This window comes from Schistocerca gregaria, chromosome 1, assembly GCF_023897955.1.
Source record: "Schistocerca gregaria isolate iqSchGreg1 chromosome 1, iqSchGreg1.2, whole genome shotgun sequence".
NCBI classification, from domain to species: Eukaryota; Metazoa; Arthropoda; class Insecta; order Orthoptera; family Acrididae; genus Schistocerca; species Schistocerca gregaria.
Genome location: NC_064920.1, coordinates 502,630,537 through 502,648,443, shown reverse-complemented (window position 1 = coordinate 502,648,443; position 17,907 = coordinate 502,630,537). Strand labels below are relative to the sequence as shown.

At 40.3% G+C, this 17,907-nt stretch overlaps 1 protein-coding gene across 2 annotated transcripts in view; it reads left to right on the top strand.

Annotated features, from left to right (window-relative positions):
* The window catches only part of LOC126354173 (kelch-like protein 38), a 138,463-nt gene that overhangs the window by 87,657 nt on the left and 32,899 nt on the right, over window positions 1-17,907 (top strand). For both annotated transcript variants that reach the window (XM_050003611.1, XM_050003621.1), the window contains exon 5: window positions 4,161-4,367. In XM_050003611.1, coding sequence (XP_049859568.1) covers window positions 4,161-4,367 — 207 coding nt within the window. The remainder of the gene's footprint in view (window positions 1-4,160; window positions 4,368-17,907) is intronic.

The window sequence follows — 17,907 nt, the reverse complement described above, 5'->3', positions numbered from 1 at the left end:
AAGCCATCCTGGAAGGCATTCTGTGAGGAAGGGGAGAGCAAGGCTGCTCAAGCCAGACTTCACAGAATTTTCACTAGAGTACCAACCAATCCAGAAGGTACGTTGAGGAAGGAGGATAGAGAATATACAAAGACAGCACATGAGATGCTGGAACTGCTCCTCAAAACTCGCTTTCCTCAATATACTCTGCCAGACAACACAGACCAGAATATAATCCCGGAGAGATAATGGTTCTCAGGTACTTGAAGAGAGGACGGGGAATCGGCCAAATAGTGTGTGGACTTTAGTAAAATCCAATGGGCGGTGGGAACATTCCAACTGTTCAAGTCACCTGTCCCAGATGGAATTTTTCCAGCTCTCCTGCAACAGGCAGGAGAGAATTTCATGAGAATCCTATGCAGGTTATTCAGTGTTAGCCTAGCAGTAGGAATCATTTCCAATGCTTGGAGGACAGTGAAGGTTGTCTTCATTCCAAAGCCAAGGAGAATTGATCATACCAAGGCCAAGGATATGAGACCAATCAGTCTGCCCTTCCCATTCTCAAAACATTGGAAAAATTGGTTAATGTTTACGTTGGGGGAGGTGGCTAATTAGGGCCCCTCTAAATTCAAACCAACATGTATATCAACCAGGTAAATTGTGTGTGAGACAGCTCTTCCCCAACACATTTGGAGGGTGGAGAAAGCACTTCACTTCCAAGAAATAGCCCTCTACATCTTCCTGGATATTGAAGGGGCCTTCAGTAATACGACATTCGATTCCATGGTAAGGGCAACAGAGGTACATGACCTAGGGACCACTATATGTAAGTGTACTAGGGCCATGCTTAGTGGAAGGAAGGTAGAGGCTACAATGATGAATGAAAAGATGGTAATTAACACCACTAGAGGCTGCCCACAAGGAGGAGTTCTGTCACCTTTATTGTGGAATCTAGTGGTGAACGAACACATTGAGTAACTAAATTCCAGACAATGCTTGTGCCAAGGATACGCAGATGACCTTGTCATAGTAATACTTGGCAAATTTACTGACACAGTTAGAAATATGGCACAAGGAGGATTGGACATTGTGCAAAATTGGTGCACCAAACAGGATCTGAGTGTCAATTCTAAGAAGACTGTTGTAGTGCATTTTCAAAGAGGCATATCCAGCACTCAAGTTGGAATCTGAAGCTCTCTGATGAAACTCTACCTGTGAACGGGATAGTGAAATATCTAGGAGTAACCTTAGAAGAGAAACTAACAGGGACCCCTCACATTAAGATCATCTGCTCCAAGGCAAAAAGTACTCTAGTGAGTACCAGAAGGGCTTGTGGCAAAAACTGGGGCCTAAGCCCCAGTAGTATGCACTGGATACACACCACAGTGGTTAGACCTAGGATTTCCTATGGGGCTGTAGTGTGGTGGAAGAATGTAGAACAGCAGGTTGCAGCTAAGGAGTTTGCTAAGGGGCAGAGACTGGCCTGCTTAGCGATAACAGGCGGAATTAGCAGCACACCAACTGCTGGGATGGAAGCCATGCTGGATGTGCCTCCACTACACCTTTGGGTCAAGATGGAGGCAGCAGCTGGGGCATACAAACTTAAAAATGGCAAAAACTGGGTCTCATTTGGATATCCAGAATCACAGACTAACATAGTGAGTGAGGTAAGTATAGGAATGGCTGGGAAAATGTCTGCTGACTATATAATAACTCCCAACTGCTTCAACAAACCTTACAATATAATAGTTGGAAGCAGGGGGCAGTGGGAAAAAACAGTTCGACACCATACGGGGACATTGTTTGCTTCACTGATGGGTCGAAATTGGACCAAGGAGTTGGGTCAGGGGCAGCCAAGACTGGAGGGCATCATCTCTCTAGGAAAACTGGCCTCTGTATTCCAAGCTGAAATTACTGCAATCAGGACATGTGTGGAGGAGAACATGTGTAGGTGCTACAATTACCGTAGCATCTATGTCTATTCAGAGAGCCAGGCAGCCCTGAAATCACTGGCAGCTCGTGCAACAAGATTTAAGATTTTTGCAGAATGCCACATGGCTCTGGTGGAGCTAAGGGGAAATGATAGGGTAAACCTAGTGTGGGTCCATGACTACTCAGGGATTTGTGGCAATGAACAAGCTGACAGATTGGCCAGGATGGGGGCAATGACTCCATTTATTGGACTGGAACCTGTCCTGACAATCACCAGTGCTATGGTCAAACTAGAACCATGGAACTGGCTTAGGAAACAGCATGTAGAATATTGGACTAAGGTCCATAAACAAAAACATGGGATGGTAATGATGCCCAAGGCATGTTTTAAAAGAAGCTCTGTAATCCTGGGATTGAATAGGAAAGAGATCAAACTCATGACTGGACTGATGACAGGCCATGGGAATTTAAAAAAACACCTACACCCAATGGGTATAATGGAAGAAGACCCTAAATGTAGGATGTGTGACGGGGGTGAAGAAAGTGAATCACACCTAATGTTCGAATGCATGGCATTGGAGAGCAAAAGATACATAATCTTTGGGACAACTAGACCTGAAGAAATTGTGCCTAACAAAAAACTGGTAAAGAGACTCCTTGCACTATTCAAGGGCATTGGTTGGCTTTACTAGATATACAGGGAGTGATACCGCACAATAAACTCAGTTTCGGTGCGGGAAGTGGTGGGTTGGAACTAAACTGTTTTAGCTTCCCTGTTAAAATCAAATCAAATCAAATCAACCATTTTCTCATCAATTATTCAAGAGGACAGTTGAAGAGCAGTGGTGATAGACCATCTCCTAGTTTTAACCATGTTTTAATCGTAAATGGCTCAGAAAGTTCTCCCCTGAATTTACATATATTAACTAAGCATAAAATATTGTGATTAAGACAATTCTGGGATATAAACAAAATACAATTATAAGATAGGCAATAAGTAAAGTGTAGAGGAAAGATTAGTGGTGCATATCGTATAATCTTACAGATAATAGGACTGACCAAAGAAAGTTAGTTGTTGAGAATTTATTGAATGGTTGGCATGCGATCCCCAAACAACCCTGAACTAACCCAGTCCACTTGCTGTTGTATGTATTCTTTGAAACAGTTCCTTTAGTTGTTGCATGTTTGTGTCACTTGAGTAGCAATCTGGAGTGGGGTGGGAAAGGGGGAGGAATGGCATGTATGGGTATGGGGAGAGAAGAGCTCTATCTGGCAATCCCTGCAGGGAGCAGAGATCACAAGGTCCAGCATCAGGAGATGAGATGCGGAGGTAAGAAAAGGAGAGAAGAAGGGGAAAGGGTGGATGGCACACAAAAGTGGTGAGGGTATATAGAAAAGGAGGTGGTGAAAGGACAAGGAGCTGGAAAATGTTGGGTGGAGGATTTGTGGACAGTAGGTTACTGTAGGTTTAGATTGGGGTAATTTTGGGAAAGGAGAGTGTGCTACAAGGATAACCCATCTGCGCACATTCAGAAAAGCTGGTGGTGGAGGGGAGGACCCAGATGGCCTGGTTTGTGAAATACCTATTGAAATCAAGCGTGTTATGTTCAGCTACATGTTGCACCAGGGGGTGCTCTGCTTTGCTCATGGCCACAGTTTGCAGTGACCTTTTATTCTGATGGACCACTGGTTGATAGTCATACCAATATAAAAAAATGCATGCGGCACCAGAAGTAGTACTGGTAGTACTAACTTTATTCGTTCATAGTCAGTATTATTTACTCACATTCTCTCTGTAGACTTTCAAATCATTTTAATACTATTTGTCATTTTAAAATTGTCATTTCTTAGGTAACTGGAACAAGGAACTGATGGCCCTGATAAAATCAAGTTAAATAAATGAATAGGAGTGATAGGTTGTGGAGGAATAACAGAATTTAATGATTGATTGTTTAATTTTGTTTCATTCACTTAACAAAATAAAAGTGTTCTGAAATCTGAAAGTGAGCAAGATATATTGTATTATGCTGAAACAAATGGCCTTTTACTAATTAGATAAGTTTTCTGATATTCTGGTAAGTAGTCATAGTTATATTTTAGCATTATAAAATGGTCTGAGCAGTTTAATGAGAACAAGACTTGTAGTTGTGGTAACTTTCATTGTATAATATATTTTATTATTCATAAAGGTAGGAAGAGAAATGTTAACCATTACCATTACTGTATATTATATATAGGTTTCTTTTCAGGATCATGGATCGAGTGTTCATCTCTTCCTCAGAATATGTACTCTGTGGCATGCTGTGTTTATCAAGGGTACATTTTTGTGTTTGGTATTGAAGTCTATATATATCACGTTGGATCTGATGTGTGGCATACATTCAGAGAACCTCCAATAACAAACAACATGGCATTCAATAGTGCAATGCCATATGAAGAAAGTATATATCTTACAGGTATGATGATACAAATATTATGAACTTTGAATTTCAAGATATTGTTATTATAATGTAAAATAAACAACATTTGTTTAATTCTCGAAGTTTTGTTGTAGCTGTATCTGAGCAGTAGGCTTACTGTTGACTGTCTTAGTAATATCTCCTATATGTAATTGTGAAAATGTATAGCACAGAATTCACATGTAAAAACTATGTTAGCAAGTTAGAAACATGCATTTGAACACAGTTAACATCAATTATAATTCATAGTCTACAAGAAAATGATTCCTTAATTGCACATGAGAATAATATTTCATTAAAAATGTATATAAAATTGTCACATGAGATATTAAAACAAGTTTGAACTGTAAATTTCATACATAAAACATACATAATGTTTGTGCCAACTGAAACAACTGTAACTGACACAGATGAATTAAAAATAAAATTGAATCTCTTGCAATAAGTGTTTTATAAAATGTCATAAGACTTGTAGATTTCCAGAAAGCATGTCACATGGTGCCCCACTGCAAACTTAATGAAGGTCCGAGCATACAGAATGATACGCTGATATGCAAGTGGCTCAAATGCTTCTTAAGTAATAGTACGCAGTACCACGTCCTTGATTATGGGTGTTCATAAGAGACAGGTGTATTGTCAGGGTTACCTTGGGGAAATGTAATAAGACTGTGCTTGTTCTCTATATACATAAATAGTCCAACAAAATGGGGTAAGCCACTCAGTGACCATTTGCTAACAGTGCTGTAGTATACAGGAAAGTATCATTTTCGAGTCACTGTAGAAGGTTGCAGGATGACTTAAACAGAATTTCTGCTTGGTGTGATGAATAGCAACTTGCACTAAATGTAGAAAAATGTAAGCTACTGCACATGAACTGGAACAGTAATCGTGTAATGTTTGAATGCAGTGTTAATGGTATGCTTCTTGACACAGTCATGTTGATTTTACATGTAGGCATAATGTTACAAAGCTACATGAAATGCGAGAGCACATAAGGTTGGTAGTAGGGAAAGTGAATGGTTGATTTTAGTGTACTGGGACAATTTTAGGAAAGCATAGCTCATCTACAAAGGAAACTGTATATAGAATTCTTGTGCAACTCACTCTTGAGTATTGCTTAAGTGTTTGGGCTCCCCAACAGATTGAATTAAAGGAAGACATCAAAGCTGCTAGATGTGCTACAGTAGGTTCAGTTAACCTGTGAATGTTACAGAGATGCTTCGTTAACTCAAATGGGAATCCCTGGCAGGAAGACAACAATGTTTTTGTGGAACACTATTGAGAAAATGTAGAGTTCTGGCATCTGCAATTGATTTGCTGAACAGTTCTACTGCCACAAATGTACATTTTGTGCAGGAACAGCCAAGATAAGATAAATTTGAGCTCATACAGAGGCACATAGAGAGTAATTTTTCCATCACTTCTTTTGCAAGTGGTGTAGAAAAGGAAATGTTTAGTAGTGGTACATGTATCCTCTGCCATACAGTGGCTTGTGGAGTATGTATGTAAAAGTAGATGAATAAAATAAAAGGAGCATTAAAGGACTTTTTTAAAAGTTCTGTAAGTAGGACATATGACAATACTTCTAAGTTTAGTCTCATAAATCATCAAAATTTCATTTCATGATGATTGTCATTTGTTTTCTTCTTAGGTATGTCAGGTAACCTTTATGGTTTGATATGTATGGAGAAATACAACATTATTATTTGTGAACTGTATTGTAGAATAAAATCTGAGATCAAAAGTAATGAGGTATGTTGAACAGAATGACCACGGTGCCAACCAGCAAGGATTCCAAAAACACTGATCATGTTAAACAGAATTTGAGATCTTCTCACATGACTTGCTGAAAGCTATGGATCAAGGATGGATTAGTTTGCTGCAGTATTTCTTGACTTCTCGAAGGCTTTTGACTTGGTACCACATCAATGCTTATTAACAAGACTGTGACCATATGTAGTATTAAATTAAATTTGTGACTGGATCAGAAGTTTATTGGTAGTCAGGATGCAGAATGTTTTAGAAAGCTTACTGTTAGGTTGTATTTTAATGACCTGTCTGACAGCATTATTAGTAATTCAGACGTTTTGCAGGTTATGCAGTTGTCTAATGTGATGTACTACTTGAAGAAAAAAAATGTAAATATCCTGTCAGATCTAGGTAAAGTTTAAAATTGTTGAAAGATTGTCAGTTTGCTTTAAATGTTCAGAGATGTAAAACTGTACACTTTCCATGACTACAGTGTCAGTGAGCTACAATTCGAAATGGTCAACTTGTACAAATACTTTGATGCAAAAATAAGTGTTCCATTAATTTTTCCCCTTCAACACTGGTGTATATTGATGGCATTTGTCACACATCATCATTGTTTTCAACAGTGATTCATTAGTCTGTTAGGAAGCATAATTTCAACAGAATTAAAGATAAAAAATTTTTCAAGGAATTTGTAACTTTTATTCCAGGCTCTTATCTTATTGTAGCATGTATTAAAGTGAACTTGCAATTGTTGTAGAAATTAAAACCACCAGTAAGCTTTATTTCAAGTTAATTTGGTTAGTGTCCAGGTAAACATTGTACCGACTGTGACTGGTGGTCTCAGGCACAGGATGAGCTAGCTGCTGTTCATAAGCAGCTGGAAATAACTCTTATCATGATTGGAAGCTGCTGCAAATGGATGTGTCTGGTGAACTCCCAAGGTACCTCACTTGACTGTGAGTGGCATGTCAGTGCTGGGTCTAGGCCATGATTGGGGAGGCGGGACCAGGGAGAACTCCGGGTGCTGCACCTATCCCCCAGACCAAGTAGTTTAAGGTGCTGTCTGCCACTGAAACTGAAACTGACCTAGTGAGACACACTTCAATTTTGTTGAAGCATGCTGTGTCCTTTGTCAAGAGAATGCAAACATAAAAGGGAAGAGGTTCATTAATGATTGACACTTCAGATGTAGGGTGCATAATGATACCCATTAGGAAATGGCAGAAAGGGATGGCAAGGATAAACTTGTGCATTCTGTATGTGTTTGTGGAGTCCTCAGTCAATACGCTGAAGAGGCTGTTTTGGGAGCTTTGGGGAAAAACATACAACCAACTGTCAATTGTGGCATATGTTGGAACAAATGATATGTTATCTGGAGAGCGAGGTCATAGTAGGATAACCCCAGTAACTGGCAGAGGTGGTTGAGAAAACCAACCTTGGTCACAGAGTTTCTACCAAATTTATGATCTGATGCATTGTCCCTAGAACTGATCGAGGCCCTCTTGTTTTGTGCCTAGTCGAAGGCTTCAGTGAGAGACTTCAAAGGTTCAGTGAGAAGTTTGGTGGTGACTTCATGTGCTTATACCATAGGATTGAGAATTGTGGGCACACTAAATGGGTCAGGGATGGAATACATACCAGAGGCTGCAAACCAGGTGGATGGCTGTGTGTGGAGTGGACACCAGTGCCTATGGAGTGAACGAGTCCTAATAAACAGTGGTCATATAATAAAACTAACTAAAGCCCAAAATTGACAGCAGTGAGATTTTTAGGTAAATCTAAATGAGATTAAAAGGATAGGTTATTGGTAAATGGATGTGGCACAGTTGTTACAGTAGACGAGAAACTCAGATCCACTGAGATAAAATTTGAAGCTGCTTGTGAGACTGGGCAAGAATCTGTACGAAGAGTGGACATAAGCTTATAATTGTGTCCTTATGTCAACCACCAGACTCATCCCAAAAGTAACCAAAAACTGCAGATAAATACTCAGCTGCTGATACATATGATCGTCAATCATACTGTCATTATTGTATGTGATGTGCATGAAAAGAAATCGTGCGAAATAGTACTAAATAATTTCTCAGAAAACTGTAGTTTGGGAGCGCACTCAAGATAGAAATATATTAGACCCAATGGCAACAAACATACCTGACCTCTGATCCTCTTTAGACCTGACCTTTGACACTCTTTGAGGATGTCCACATTGAAACATGTACCGGTGTCCTTAAGGTATTTGTAGCAACAATGTTTACTAAAGTACAGAGTGCAAATAAACCAAGTAGAAAGATTTACATGTTCAGTATGATGGATAAACAGACAAATATATCATGTCAAAGCATAGGGTTATAGATTGAGAAATGTTGAATGAAATACATTTGGCTCTCAGGAAGGCAGTGCATGAACCTACAGCGACTACTGTACTAGAATTTTTAATTATTTAAAAAAAAAAAAAAAGGCATATGCAAAAGATGTCAGTGGCACTGAAGTGTCCAGCCATTCATGGATGGTGGAGGAACTGATATTGAAGGCAGCAAAGCAAAACTGAGAATTCTGAATTCCGTTTTCATGTGCTTCTGTAGAACAGAAGCTGCAGAAGTGCTGCCACAGTTTAATTCTTGCACTGCTGAATAGATGAGTAATATAGATATTAGCATTGAGAAACAGCTAAAGTCACTGAAATTAAACAAGGCTCCCCTGTAGAGCTCTAGAGGAGCGAAGTGTTCCAAGAATTGGAGAAAAGCACACCATTCCCATTTTCAAGAAGGGTCATCAAACAACCACAGAAGGCTGTAGGTCTGTAGCTCTGATGTTGATCTGTTATAGATTTTTGAAATATATTTTATATTTGCATATTATGATGTTTCAGGAGACCAAAAATCTCCTCTGCGGGGATCACCATAACCCAGTAACTCATTCTGATTGCAGATAAGTCTTGAGGTATAAAAGTAACTTGGGGCATGCCCTTAGGAAGTGTTACAGAATACCTAGCTTAGTGACCACTGCTTTGCTCACCTAGACTGTATGGTGTGCACAGATGTTCTTTGTATTTCTTTAATCAAATTTTTATGTTGTTCACAAACTGCTACATTTTCTAAACTTTCAACATTAATCAAGGCCATAGAAGCATGGTGTTTTCCGAATGTTCCTATGACCAAAAAGCAATTCTGGTAGATTGAGTTTGGACCTCTTTGTTAATCATGGCTTTTGAGTTCTTATGCTGATATTTCCACATTAACTTTCATCCCCTACATATTTCTTTAGAAGTTATAATGTTATTGCTTAAAAGAAGAAATTAATGGTTTTAAGCTGGTAATATTAAACTTGTTGTTGTTGAACTAGTGTGTGTAGTGTCTTTGTATGTGTGCGAAGGACAATATACTGAGCAGTGTCGACTACTTCCACAGCATGTAGACAAGTTACTCTCGTGGTGTAGAAACAGCTGACAACTCCGACGGTTGTTTGTAAAATTCTTTAAATGTAAGAGAAAGAAAACTTCTATAGGATCTTCTTGAATTAGATTACTGCCATTTGCATATGGTCATTCGATGATGTCTGCGAGTGAAATGAGTTCATTTTAGCAGAGAAAACTTTCTCTATTCTTTTGACCATGTTATTAAAGCAGGTTCTACAGCAAGCTTCAACCACCAAATGTTTGATGTCCTATACAAGCTTGTTGTTCATTACAGTTCATCACAGAATCTTTTGATCAAAAGTAAATACATGAAATTACCTTTGAAATGCAACATATTGTATTATGGCTGTTACTAAACTCCACCTTAATGTTACATATTGCTCGTGAATCTCAAAAAACACAAATTATACAATATGGTGGCTAACAATGACTGTTTCATTGCACACACTTCACACACATCCTCTCGTTATCCTGTCTCACTCAAAGTCCTGTCACATTCTGATTTTCTTTTCTTCACTTGCTGTGGAGCAAAGTGAGGTCAAGGAATAAATATTTCACTCGTGCAGGCGAAACACACCACTTTGCAATATGTATTAACTTTAAACCAATAACAACAGTATGGTCGAACCGATCAGCTGATCTATTCAACCTCTTCTACCCGCTAATACGGGCCAAGGGATTATTATATGGCCCGCCGTGGGAGAGAAAATTTGTTTACAACTTTTTGCAAACTTGCTCTATACTAGCTGTATGCGTTACTTTCTCTACTTAATGACATTCACTTTAACCTTACATAAAACTTTGCTTGATAGCCTAATTTCATAAATGGCTGCTATCAAGTACCTTTTCCCTATTCTTAATCCAGGTTGGATTGTGTTTACTAAACACCATAGACAGTGTGCAATTAGTAGGGCCACAGCCTTTTTAGATTTCGGACTTCCCCATCTGGGCAAAGCCTCCATGGGAAACCATGGAAAACTAGGAGTGAGGTCAGCCAACCTAGTTTCCAAATCCCTTTTGGTACTTTAACAATTATCCTAGACTGAAATTTCTGAATCTTCTTGTTCAGTTTTTTCACAGTTAGTTATTGCAGAGAAGCTGGGTGATGTTGGTCGATATCGCAGGGAAGATGGGCACTGTGGGGTGGGCTGGTCTCAAATAATGAAACACTCTTCCACACAGCAGCTACCAGGGTGCGTAGTTGATGGATCAAGATCTGGTTGTCTCTTATAGCGGACCAGGTGGTTATGGGCAACCATCAGGATCAGGAATGGGATGTGGTGGACGTGATACAGAACGACAAGTCTGAGCCTTCTGACCCCTTACTCTGAATTTCTTCTTGGCCCTGGAATTGTTAGTTGATTGGCATACTAACATGTTTCTGCACTGGCACGATAGATTCGAATCGAGTTTTTCTTTGTTCACTTTTCACCATTCTTTCACATTTCTAATACTTCAGTTAAATGTCACTGTTTTTATATCCTATTTTCATTGAATTACACAGTTGATCACTATCAACATGATATGAATTCTCATTATGTTCCTATTTATGGTGCATTTGTTGTACCCTATCAACATCCATAGGTTGTCTGTGAGCACGCACAAATACAATGCACTTAACTTCGTACATAATTTAATCAGTCATATATTCCCTTATTTACAATGTCATATTATCTAGTTTTCTTCACTGAAAGTCCATTTTGCTCAAGTAATACAAACATTTAACCGCTAATACATGGTAATTTCTTGCTAGCATCCAAATCTAACATAATTCAGCTCAGCCACCATTAGTTTACCTTTTACATGATAATGAAAATTTGGATATAGAGCAAAGGTGCACCTAATTGTAGTAAAGCCAGTCACAAGATGACATGCACACACTTGCTCTTTGTTGTCAGAAAATTATTCTGGCACAGCATACTTCTCAGACAAGTGCGTGAAGTTCAGTGTCCAGAGCTATTTGGACTCATTTCCTATCAAAATATTTGCTTCCAGTAATTACTGACACTATTGCTCATGAACGGCATTACTCTTTATACTTAATCTAGAACATGAACACATACAAAATTAAAATTCATTCTAGAAACAAACACAAAAGTTATTCATATGCACATAAAAGTATACAATCAGCATCAGCTCTCCTTATGTGGTTCTGCTGAAAACAAACATTAATACACTTCCTTATCTAACTAAACCTATCTACACCTAAAACCTCAGTGAAATAAAATCTCTTTAATATTTGCAATCTTTACTAGAGACTGGACTAATTCTAATTTTCACTTCACGTAGTACTTTTTAATATTGATGGTGAGGATAGAGTCCCATCACCTTTCCCATCACTGGCTAGGCCAATAGATATGCCCTAGGATGTGGAATCCTTATTATTTCAAACGGTCTGACAAATAACAACTGCCATTTCTTGTTCTTCTTCTTCAATAAAGATGCGTGTGGGTGAGTGCACAAGAACACACTATCCCCTACAGCAAAAGTTTGTACTTTCTTTAACTTATTGTCATATTTTATCTTTCTCTTTCTGGCCTTTCTTCAAAAACCTGGATGTATTTCTCCAAAAGATCTACCAACTGATCATCTTGTTCATTTTCAATCCAACAGCTTCCTTTGCCTTTTCTTCCACTTGTCCTGCTATCCCAAGTATCTTGCTTTCCTTTACCTCTTTTGTACGTTTACATCTCATTTCTTTTCTAATGAGCTTAATACCATGCCCAGGACAGTAATTTCCAATGCTCCTTTCTTCCATAATCAGATCAACTTGTGTCATTTCCCCATTATCACAAAAATTGACTTTTCGGGATGAGTAGTCTATTTTTAAGCCCTTCTCCCTTATAGTCTGTAGTCCGATGATACAATCTTCTATTAATTTTTGAATTACGTGGAACACGCATCTTATCGCTGTATTTTGTATTCTTACATCTAGAAAAGTTTGTATCTGAACTAGTTGTAAGCAGGTACCTAAGGCTCCAATGAACTTAGTTTTGTATCGGCAACGTCGGTAACTCTGGCTTATGGGATAACCATTTAAATAAATTGTTGTAAATTGCATTTATCAAAGCTCCAGTATCCAAGATTACTATGATAGATATGTCTAATATTTTGGCACGGATTGCTGATATTGACACTTTATTAGAAACTTGTTCACCAAGATTTATGTTTTCTGGTAACTCCTCAGTGATCCTCATTCCATCATTGTATCTAAAACTGTTTACAGGTGATTACTTGCCACCCCACTGCTCTTTTATTAGTCGAATCTCTGGGGCAAAGTCTGATCGGATTCAATTTAAGTTGCTTGTTGTGGTTGGTCCATTGTTGTCATCAGTTGCTTCGACTATGACTAGGGCCCAGATTTTAATTACCTAAAAAACAGTGAAATATGCAAGCATTTGTGACCTAAAACTTACATAAATATGACCTTTAAAAATAAAATATGACTTAATAGAAGTTTATTTATAGCATTCTTGTTTGTTTATTTAATTTTTTATTCATCATAAAGTAATACAAAATTCGCTTCTCTAAATATTGTAAGTATAGTTCTTTCTTTCTGTAGGGTTTGTGGCTAATTTGCATCTATTTTTTGAATGTCTGAATGTTTTATTTTCTGAACACAAAGTATTGTGAAAAGATCATCTATTGAAACAGTAAAACAATGTTTTTATTTCTACATAGTATTTAAAACGTTTCACATTATTTAATACCGTATGTCAATCTTCAGTATCTACCAAGTTGCACTGGATCACAAGGTGCATTTTCATGTTTTCCTTTGTCAGAGATCTACGGTTGTCGCTGAGGATAGTTTTGTACCCGGAAAAGCTCGTCTCCACTTCACAAGACGTCACTGAAACGTATTTGAAGGCAGCCAGGTCACTGGAGTTCAGCTTTGTTTCAGTATCTTCAAATGTTGCGGCATTCCCTGAAAGACTGTCACTAATTTTGCACAGTGTAGAATATCCAGGATTCTGTTAGAGAACACTTTGCAATTTGGTTTTCACTTTGTCAGTCACATGACCATGAGCTCAACCCAACTCACTCTGCACATCTTGCACAATACTCAGAGCCTCACATAGTTGAGTGCCAACAGCTTCCAGTCGTTTGATGGTTTTTGATATCACTAAAAAATTTGCATTGATGTATGCCAAGTTTCGAGACAATGTATCTGTAAAAACTTCTTTCACAATTTTGATAGCACTTGATTCATCGCTATCAAGCTCACAGAAGATTGTCTTTATTTGAGTGTAGTTGGTGCAGTAATACTCAGCAGCATTAAGCCAAGAACCCCATTGTGTAAGCAAAAGTTTAGGTGGGAGGGGGTTGAAGGTGCTTGTTCCTTGAATTTCTGCACCTGTAACAGAGCCTTCACATAGATTTTCTTACCACAGGAAGTTAATTTGTCCATGTCAGGGTAATTTAATTGCACCTCTTCAGCAACTCTGTGCAACGCATGTGCAAGGCAAGTGGCATACACTATACTGGGGTAGAGAATCTGAAGCCCTTTGGCTGCTTTAGCCATATATGAAGCACCATCTGTTACAGGAAGCAAAATGTTGTCTCTTTTCGCACCATCTGGCCACAGTATCTTCAGAGAGTTGTCAAACAAAATAGCAATCATCGAATTGTTTACTCTATCAAGAGCTTCATGCGTTGGTAGGAACATATTGCCAGGGCCATCAACTTTTAGAACACCAACAACAACATTTGCAATATATCGCCCACTAATATCTGTTGTTTCATCTATCAACAGCCAGATCTTTTGCTCAGCAATAATAATTTATATTTTGTTGAGCACATCATTGTAGCATATGGATAAATAATTCTTTCTCAGTGTAGATTCATCTCAAATTAGATGTGTTGTGTACTTCTCCAAGAACCATCTGAAGTGTGGATTCTTCAGCTTTTCCAATGGGATGTTGCAGGACACCATCATCTCACACAAATCCTTGCAGAATGATTGCACGATTGAAGATTGACCTGTCTGTTCAAATAACAGCATTTGTCTGCTGTTATTTTCAGCACTTTGTTCCACACAGCTGCTGTGTTTAGTGGTTTTACAGTGTTATTGCACATTAAAGTGCTTTTCTGCACTAACTTTTAACTTCACACAGTTTACAAAATAATATCTTCCCATCAGTACTAAAGAACTTCTCTCCAAAAACTCTAACATATCCTCGCAACTTCACACTGTTGAAGCAGTTTGCTTTAGGCATGTTGAACAAGGCAAAGGCTGTATTCAAACTGGTTACCGGGAACACCTGTGTGACTCCGATGATTGGCAGAAGCTGCCTTTGTTGGCTCTGAGTGTGTATTGTCGACTCTGCGCAACAATGTTTTGTGTTCGCGAAATGACTGTTGTGGTACACCGATTTTCTGCTACAGTCCTGAGGAATAAAGCTGTCTACTAATTTATCTGTTTATCTTTCATAATAGCATGTTAAACATTGTCTTGTGAGCAACATATTCGTTTTCTTATTCGTGTGTACCGTACAATACGAGAAAAATATGACTTATTAATTAAAAGTTAGCCACGATATGACCTATTACTAAAATTTGTTGAAATATGACTTTATATGCACAATCAAAATACATTTGTCGACACTAAAATGCCCAGCTTTGTGTATCAATCATTCTAAAATTCACCCTATAGTTCAGAAAAAAATATGACTTGTCATTAAAATCCAGGCCCTACTATGACCAGTGGCTCTTCTTGCGAGGCTTGATTATTTGTTGGCCTTGGCGTCACCTTGTATATGATTTGATTACATTGTCATTGATTTCTACAGTAATTATATACAGCATTGTACCTCTTTTTAAATCACCTTTGTCTGTTTCTGTGTGGCTCATAATTTCTTCCGTTATTCTGCTGTTCCATACAGTTCGCTCCTGCGGGTCTGGGGGTAAAAATAGGCCTTATCTTACATGGTGCATCATGTCCATCATGCGCTGAGGCCTCTTGCATCCTTCGTTGACATGGACCTGCACTTCTGCTCTTTCTCCAACTGTTGGGTGAGGTCACCCTCCTGCTGCATATTTTTCCATCAACAGTGCAGTATTGTTTTCTTTGCAGTTGATGATAATGTACTTGTATACTTGGTTGCACCTGATATCCAGCACAGCAGACAGTCCGGTGTGGTGGGGCCACCATGTACCCTCTTGGTTGTAGCTCCCTGACCACACAGGGATCGCTCTGCTGATGCCTGGCTGCTAACTCCCCATGTATGCCAAGGAGTAGATGGCCATCCCCCTGGGGCATCAGGACTCCTGTCAATGGCCATCCTGCCAGGTGGCCTTCGCTGTGGCTGGGTGGCGCCCGTGGGGAGCTCCCCTGGTTGGAGTGGGTGGCATCAGGGCAGGTGACACACGATGAAGCATAGTACATCATCTCTTGCTGGTGGTCCACCACCAGCAGTCTCTAAACAGTCTGCCTTCAATGCTAAGAAATACGACCCCAAATTGTTTCCCTCCCTGGCCACAGCATGGGAGGTACTACAAGGATAAGGATGGCAGCAAAGCATATTCACCCAGTACTTCATATGTACGAGAGTTGATCAGGAATCTTTCATGTCCATGAAGCCTCAGTTTTTTGTGGAGCATTTAGAGGACAGGTTTGGGAGGTGGAGGGCTTGTCTAAAATGCGTCATCCTCTGCCCATTCATGGGAATTACTCACTTATGACAAGCTGAGGGATGTTTCTGTTACCATCAAACCCCATAAGAGCTTAAATATGGTCCAGGATATCACATTTCCCAGGGATTTTATTTTGCAGTCTGTCAGTGAACTGGGCACCAATTTAGTGTGTTGAGGTGTTCATCTCGTCTGGCGCATCCACCAGGATTGGAGGGATAATCAGGTTGCCACCAGTGCTTTCATCTTGGCCTTTGGGGGTGACACATTACCCGAGAAGGTCAAGCTGATGGTCTACTGCTGTGAGAAGCCATATATCCATCCCCCAATGCGGTGCTTTAAATGCTGGAAGTTCGGCCTTATGTCTGTCAGGATTGTGGACATGCTTCACATCCCAATACTCCATGTGCTCTGCCTCCAATCTGTGTCAACTGTGAAGAGCACCATTTTCCTTGCTCACTAGACTGCAGGATTTTCCAAAAAGAAAGGAAAATAATGGAATACAAGACCCTGGACCAACTGACCTACACTGAGACTAAGAGAAAATACACTCCTGGAAATTGAAATAAGAACACCGTGAATTCATTGTCCCAGGAAGGGGAAACTTTATTGACACATTCCTGGGGTCAGATACATCACATGATCACACTGACAGAACCACAGGCACATAGACACAGGCAACAGAGCATGCACAATGTCGGCACTAGTACAGTGTATATCCACCTTTCGCAGCAATGCAGGCTGCTATTCTCCCATGGAGACGATCGTAGAGATGCTGGATGTAGTCCTGTGGAACGGCTTGCCATGCCATTTCCATCTGGCGCCTCAGTTGGACCAGCGTTAGTGCTGGACGTGCAGACTGCGTGAGACGACGCTTCATCCAGTCCCAAACATGCTCAATGGGGGACAGATCCGGAGATCTTGCTGGCCAGGGTAGTTGACTTACACCTTCTAGAGCATGTTGGGTGGCATGGGATACATGCGGACGTGCATTGTCCTGTTGGAACAGCAAGTTCCCTTGCCGGTCTAGGAATGGTAGAACGATGGGTTCGATGACGGTTTGGATGTACCGTGCACTATTCAGTGTCCCCTCGACGATCACCAGAGGTGTACAGCCAGTGTAGGAGATCGCTCCCCACACCATGATGCCGGGTGTTGGCCCTGTGTGCCTCAGTCGTATGCAGTCCTGATTGTGGCGCTCACCTGCACGGCGCCAAACACGCATACGACGATCATTGGCACCAAGGCAGAAGCGACTCTCATCGCTGAAGACGACACGTCTCCATTCGTCCCTCCATTCATGCCTGTCGCGACACCACTGGAGGCGGGCTGCACGATGTTGGGGCGTGAGCGGATGACGGCCTAACGGTGTGCGGGACCGTAGCCCAGCTTCATGGAGACGGTTGCGAATGGTCCTCGCCGATACCCCAGGAGCAACAGTGTCCCTAATTTGCTGGGAAGTGGCGATGTGGTCCCCTACAGCACTGCGTAGGATCCTGTGGTCTTGGCGTGCATCCGTGCGTTGCTGCGGTCCGGTCCCAGGTCGATGGGCACGTGCTCCTTCCGCCGACCCCTGGCGACAACATCGATGTACTGTGGAGACCTCACGCCCCACGTGTTGAGCAGTTCGGCGGTACGTCTACCCGGCCTCCCGCTTGCTCACTATACACCATCGCTCAAAGTCCGTCAACTGCACATACGGTTCACATCGACGCTGTCGCGGCATGCTACCAGTGT